The sequence below is a fragment of the Procambarus clarkii genome, chromosome 86, assembly GCF_040958095.1.
Source record: "Procambarus clarkii isolate CNS0578487 chromosome 86, FALCON_Pclarkii_2.0, whole genome shotgun sequence".
NCBI lineage: Eukaryota > Metazoa > Arthropoda > Malacostraca > Decapoda > Cambaridae > Procambarus > Procambarus clarkii.
In genome coordinates, this window is record NC_091235.1 from 12,356,221 (window position 1) to 12,363,450 (window position 7,230).

General features: G+C 41.9%; 1 protein-coding gene across 1 annotated transcript; it reads right to left on the reverse strand.

The window, feature by feature from the left end:
* Positions 1-909: 909 nt before the first annotated feature.
* On the reverse strand, positions 910-3,055 carry LOC123769474 (repetin-like). Its single transcript, XM_045760602.2, has 2 exons — positions 2,938-3,055; positions 910-1,766 (listed from the first exon to the last, which is right to left on the reverse strand). The coding sequence occupies exons 1-2, from the start codon at positions 3,053-3,055 to the stop codon at positions 910-912; spliced, it is 975 nt and encodes a 324-aa protein (XP_045616558.2).
* Positions 3,056-7,230: the final 4,175 nt, after the last annotated feature.

Consider the following 7,230-nt stretch of genomic DNA (forward strand, 5'->3'; position numbering starts at 1 on the left):
GTTGAGTTCTGGCTCTTTGGTCCCGCCTCTCAACTGTTAATCAACTGGTGTACATGTTTCTGAGCCTATTGGGAGTCAGCCTCCACCACATCACTTCCAAATGTATTTTACTTGTCACCCACTGTGTGTGTGTGTGTGTGTGTGTGTGTGTGTGTGTGTGTGTGTGTGTGTGTGTGTGTGTGTGTGTGTGTACTAGTAGAGAATGAGTCTGAAAATCAACTAGAGATGAGTGTGAAATACATTCAAATTCAAATAAATTCACACTCAAATGATTCATAAATGTTTTGTGCATTTATACTTAGGTTAGTTTACACAAAGTTACAGTAAATTGTTTACCTATGAGAACTTCGTAATAATATCACAATATGCAATATGTATAATTATATTCTGTACTGTTTACTCAAGATTTAGATTTAGAAGCTAAATTTATCAGTGATATCAAAATCATTATATATGTCAAATTCAGAATTAGAACCTGTGTCCGTAACACGACCTACAAATCATTACAATAAAGTCTGAACTTAACAGATGAACAGCAGTGTAAATCAAACTTACTTTTTTCGCATAGAATAACATCTACCTTACAAGTTACGAGTATTTTCTTTAAACTTGATCGTGAATGAAGTAGAACACACAAAGACTTAGCAAAGTTCAATGGGGTATGTCGCAAGGATTGAACTTAATTAACTAGAAAACTGTTAAATAATATCAATTTAAGAAACACTAACTTAGGGAACATTTGCCTATAAGTACCCGGTCAATTGGCGTCTAACTTGGCTGGGATTATTTCGCGAAAGATCAACCAATTCAAACTTCAGTAATGTCTAAGAGTTACATAAGGGAAAAAAATCTTGCAATAGATCTCCCTAAAGAGTGGATTCTGTCTTCTCGCAGCTGACAAAAATAAACTCAAAGTTTAAATGGACTTAAGTCTTGCAAGTTGGTGTCCTGACTTGTCGTTCTTGGTATTATGCTTGTGTGGTGACGTGTGGTGTCTGATCTTCCTGGTGACTTGTAGTGTCTGATCTTCCTGGTGAGTTGTGGTGTCTGATCTTCCTGGTGAGTTGTGGTGTCTGATCTTCCTGGTGACTTGTAGTGTCTGATCTTCCTGGTGAGTTGTGGTGTCTGATCTTCCTGGTGAGTTGTGGTGTCTGATCTTCCTGGTGAGTTGTGGTGTCTGATCTTCCTGGTGACTTGTAGTGTCTGATCTTCCTGGTGACTTGTAGTGTCTGATCTTCCTGGTGACTTGTAGTGTCGTATCTTCCTGGTGACTTGTGGTGTCTGATCTTCCTGGTGGTGTCTGATCTTCCTGGTGAGTTGTGGTGTCTGATCTTCCTGGTGAGTTGTGGTGTCTGATCTTCCTGGTGAGTTGTGGTGTCTGATCTTCCTGGTGACTTGTAGTGTCTGATCTTCCTGGTGACTTGTAGTGTCTGATCTTCCTGGTGAGTTGTGGTGTCTGATCTTCCTGGTGACTTGTGGTGTCTGATCTTCCTGGTGACTTGTGGCTGATCTTCCTGGTGAACTGTGGTGTCTGATCTTCCTGGTGAGTTGTGGTGTCTGATCTTCCTGGTGAGTTGTGGTGTCTGATCTTCCTGGTGACTTGTAGTGTCTGATCTTCCTGGTGACTTGTGGTGTCTGATCTTCCTGGTGACTTGTAGTGTCAGATCTTCCTGGTGACTTGTGGTGTCTGATCTTCCTGGTGACTTGTGGTGTCTGATCTTCCTGGTGACGTGTGGTGTCTGATCTTCTCTGTGTTGTGGGTTTAGCTGTCAATATGTCGTATATTCCACCCTACTTGTTATTGATGCTGTAACGTTTGGGGAATATGTTAATGGTCCTCATAAATACAGCCCGTATTCACGAACGCTGCCAGGCCTAACCTAAGGCCTGACGGCTGAGTGGACAGCGCTCGGGATTCGTAGTGCTAAGGATCCGGGTTCGATCGCCGGGGGAGGCGGAAAGAAATGGGCAGAGTTCCTTTCATCCTGATGCTCTGGTTTACCTTGCAGTAAATAGGTACCTGGTAGTCAGACAGTTGCTACGGGGTGCTTCCTGGGGGTGTGTAACAAAAAGGAGGCATGGTCGAGGACCGGGCCGCGCGGACGCAAAGCCCCGAAATCATCTCAAGATAACTTCATGAAGGGTCGGCATCTGGATGGATTGAACATACCATGAGAACGGTTTGGCTAGGAATCATTCACATACGTACAGCATATACAAATAATGGCCAGGAGTAGAAAAACACCTAACCTAGGTCTAATTATTTACGAAACTTATAAAAATATAAAATCAATTACATAGTTCAGAAATGAAATATCGTTTTACTGACAATGATGAGAACCATGAATGTTGTGTGGGATGAGTAGATGTTTGAGGAGAGTAGATACTTGGTAGATGAACATAGCTCATTGGATTGAGCTATGTTCATCTACCAAATTCACGAGTCATTCTCACGATTCATCAAGCCACTTACGTGTTCACTTACGATACTGGAAGCTTTTGAGGTTAACGATATCGATTTACTATACCCTCGTGCACTCGTTTAAGACTTACGGTTCACCTAAGTCTGTCTAGCTTCTCGGGTCTAGATTCAACCAGATCATTAAGACATTCCTAATGACTCATAAGTGTGAATCTCTCATGCTGCAACCCACCACAGTTATGTGAGTCAGTGTGTTACCTCCTAAGATTCATATCAACAGTGGTATATATATATATTATGGCACTATACATGACTGTACTGGCATATACTACAGAACTATACATGACTACTGGTATTTGCTACAGCACTATACATGACTCTTCTTAGCATCATACCAATACGCTCCATACGACACGCCGATGTTAGTCACCACCACCTCAATCACTACAACCACCATCACAATCATTACCCTCTGTAAAAACCACTATCACCACCTCACTATCACCCATCACTACCACAACCTTCATCACTATCAGCATCATCATCATCACCAACACCATCGCTCATCAAAACGACCACCATCTCCTCTACCACCAACACCCCCACCACCTTCACCACCACTATCACCCCCATCACCACCACTATCACCCCCACTATCACCATCACCACACTCGAGTACTCTCTCTCGACACACCAGTACCCTCACTATCGTCCCTTCTCATGGAACAGATCAGTCAGCTGTGTGAGACGGCCCAACACACCAAGGAAAGGAAGAGAAAAACACTAGGAAAGATATTTTCCTGTTTTTACTGAACTCTCGGAAGCTCCCCTTCATTATTTCCCCTCCTTCCTTCCCTCCCTTCGCCTTACCTTACACTTCTTACCTTCCTCCCTTCACCACCATAATATATATCACCCCTCCCCACCATCTACCATCAGAATATATGCGGGCTGAGTTACAGTTTTTCAATTTTATTGGAAGTTTAGGGTGCTGTATTGTGTTTAAATTCATGGCTTGTATTGCATGTTGGTTTTATTAAGAGGAAAGAGGATGGAGGTATTCCCCTCAGTTGGCAATATATATATACACCCAGTTGGCACTATATTCACCTAGTTGGCACTATATCCAGGAACAACGTCAATTCAACGCCGAACCAACGTTAATTGTCGTTACGAATCACTCTTTGTCGTTACGACCACTGGGACTCTCTGACGAGGACAGGAATCCTTGTATTCAGAATTCGGGAGATCGTCGACACGAATCTAGCAGAGCGGAAAATGGAAGAATGTACATACTGTTTCGCCCAGTCACACTGACTTTCCTAGGAATAAATGAATGGGTTTGATAACGATCATATGACATGTTGTTGACCAAACCACACACAAAACAGTGAAGGGACGACGACGTTTCGGTCCGTCCTGGAGCGTTCTGAACGTCCTGGACCATTCATAATCGACCTGAGAATGGTCCAGGATGGACCGAAACGTCGTCGTCCCCTCACTTTCTAGTGTGTGGTTTGGTCAACATATTTCAGCCACGTTATTGTGACTCCTCGTCTGCATGTGGCATGTTGTACATACGACTAAGTGTGGATGAAGTCAAAGGGGGGGGGGGAATCCATTCACGGCTGTGTCCGAGATACTTGAGCTTATATTGCAAAATATGTGTCACTATATACGGCTATTTGTCGGGGATATTATAGATTACAAAAAATATAATTTAATATAACAGGACCAATTTGATAAAAAGAGGACAAGGGGGGAGGAAGGAAGGGTTCTGTAGCAGAGTAGTTTACGTTCTCGGTACACACTCGAAGGATATGGGTTTAATCTTCTACTAGGATGGTAGAAGGATGGTAGAAGGGACCTGGCAGATGAGTGGACAGCGCTTCGGATTCGTAGTCCTGAGGTTCCAGGTTCTATCCCCGGAGGTGGCGGAAACAAATGGAGTAGAGCTTCTTTCACCCTGATGCTCCTGTTACCTAGCAGTAAATTGGTACCTGGGAGTTAGACAGCTGCTACGGGCTGCTTCTTGTGGGTGTGTAATAAAAAGGAGGCCTGGTCGAGGACCGGGCCGCGTGGACGATAAGCCCCGAAATCATCTTAATAAGATGACCTCAAGATAACTTCAAGGATAGAAACAGCAGAGCACATTTCCTTTCACCTGATGCGTCTATTCATCTAAAATTAAAATAAGTACCTGAAAGTAAGGTAAATAATTTAAACTGCATCTTGGGTAAGGTGTATTGTTGAAAAAAGGGGAGGATCTAGCACCTGATGCCTCTGTTCACCAAACAGTTAATAAATACCCTTGATTAGGCAACTTGTTGTGGGTAGTATTCTGGGAAAGGTCAGTATAGCTGGTCTAGCAGTTATTTCTCTTCGTGATAGGAACTATGAGGCGGGGAATTTTTATATCGGAACTCTGCTATTTCTGTACCTGGCACAAGTTATCGTGGGAGAAGACTGTCAAGAGCAGCGTAGCGGAGACGCACCAAGTTTAAGACGTCCGAGAAAGGTGGCAGAGGCAAAAGTTTTTCAGACCTCCTTGTTTAAATCTTCCAAGACTCTCTCTCTCTCTCTCTCTCTCTCTCTCTCTCTCTCTCTCTCTCTCTCTCTCTCTCTCTCTCTCTCTCTCTCTATCACAATGTGCTTGGGTCTTACAGCTCTTTACCTTTCTCAGCTCGACTCTGCATGTCTTCCACTCATTATTCTTCCCCCGACACACACACACACACACACACACACACACACACACACACACACACACACACACACACACACACACACACATTTTTCAGGTCATTCATTTATCTGTAGCAATCGCATATTTTCTCCCCCGAGACACAGATTATGGCTCAATATACAACGAAACTACAGCGATTTCTGTTCTTCACTGTAGCTCCTGGGATTTGTCGCACACTCGAGGTGATGCGAGGAACATATCATGCACAGGGAAAACCACAATTACCTGAAGTCTCTATGAGATAATCTCTGGAGCTGTGCGTGGGATTGAACTCTCGTTCTGGGTCATCCCAAGCACACTGTTCCAAAGATTTTGTTGAAAGAAGTGATGTCTCATCGCCTCACTTTTAAATGATTAGTGAAGCTGACTTTAACGTAAGATCAACGAGTGGGAATCACTTAAGTGAAGCATAAACATCTTATTTTAATGTAAGTGATTCGCCCTCGATAATCATAAGTCGTGCAAGAATACCTTGAGTAAAGAGAAAGTGAAGCAAGTGTTGCACGGATGATTCTTATATCCAACGAAATAACGGAAGCAGGAAAAATATTTCAATATATGAGCCTGAGGAAATAATAAATGGTAACGTAGTGGAAGAATGAAAAAGTTTTTGAGAATTTTCTTTTCTTCTCCGGATGTTACAGCAAATCTCTGCCGTTCTGCCTGTCTCTTGCTGTTCTTCCCGTCTGTTGCCGTTCCTCCCGTTCTTTGCTGTTCTTTCTGTTACTGTTATTCCTGCCTGTTGCTGTTCTCCTGTCTACCGTTTATCATTGATAGTCATGCTCACCCACATTCAGCCTGAAAGACTGACGGAGGGTCATCAAGTCCACTACGGGATCACATAGCCCGTGCTACTTGGAACTTTTTGTTCCAGGTAGCGAATCTTAAACAACAACAAGGAGGGCCATGTTCACCAGCATGACTGGCAGCACATCGCCTGGAGCCTGAACGAGCAACATGGATTACTTTGAGACCAACAATCCAAATTTATATCTTGTAAACAGGCATTATGTGCCCATGGATTGTACTTATCACCTAAGTGCCTTCAAAACGGCACTTAAGTTCATCGAAACTTCTGGTTGTGATGCTTATAGCTTGTATTTCTGTTGTGTGAGTGTCTAGAGACACCAGAGGCATCAGTTCGATCTCACCGTATTGCTCCAAAACATAAATAAACTCCATTTATTTTTTTTATAAATGTGATTCGCTATTCGCAAGGGAATCACAGTAGCACAGTGTCTCTATGAGACAATATGTGGAGTTCTCTTACGAATTCTCATTCCTAAACATGGGGATTATTATTCTTGGTTGAGTTTACATGGAAATGTAATGCGCTGCACATCGCAGGAAATTTATTCTAGATAATGCAACCCATACTGGCAAGAATCACTAAGAACACTGGAAACATTGCATTTGCATACACAATGACCTCTGCTGGCCCTCACAATGCTCTCTTATCTGTGTTTGAATTTTTTTTCGTGTTTTTAATTTGTTCTGTTTTTTTCTTTTTATATGTATTTTTTTCGTTTTATTTGTTGACCCAACTGGTAACGTCTTTACCTGCCACGCTCACAAGCACATGTTTCTTAGCGCATTCTCATAAAGTTTTACTTTTAGAAGCTGTCACCGCTGTTGTGTTTGTGTGTTTTCCTTTGGAAATTGCAGTGTAGCTTGTTGCATCCTCTGCCTTGTTCCTTGTTTCTTGCTTCCATCTCTTTGTCAACCCCTTTGTCTCTCTTTGTTGATTTCTCTCTGTCAATTTTTCTTTGTCACTCTCCTTCTTGGTCACTATCAATCTCTTTGCGTCAATCTGTCATTCATTGTCACTGTCTCTTACCATAATTATAATTAAATATTGGTTTGAGTATCATTCCAATAATTTTTTTTTTTTAGATTTGAGACAAATTTTAATACCTACCCGCTTAATTATTTGTTTTATCATTTACATTACACTAATGATAAATATCTAAACCGTTTTTAATAATATTATTTACGATATATTTTTTAACAAATACAAATTTCAAGAATAAGATTTCCTTAAAGTATACTTTAGATACTTCTT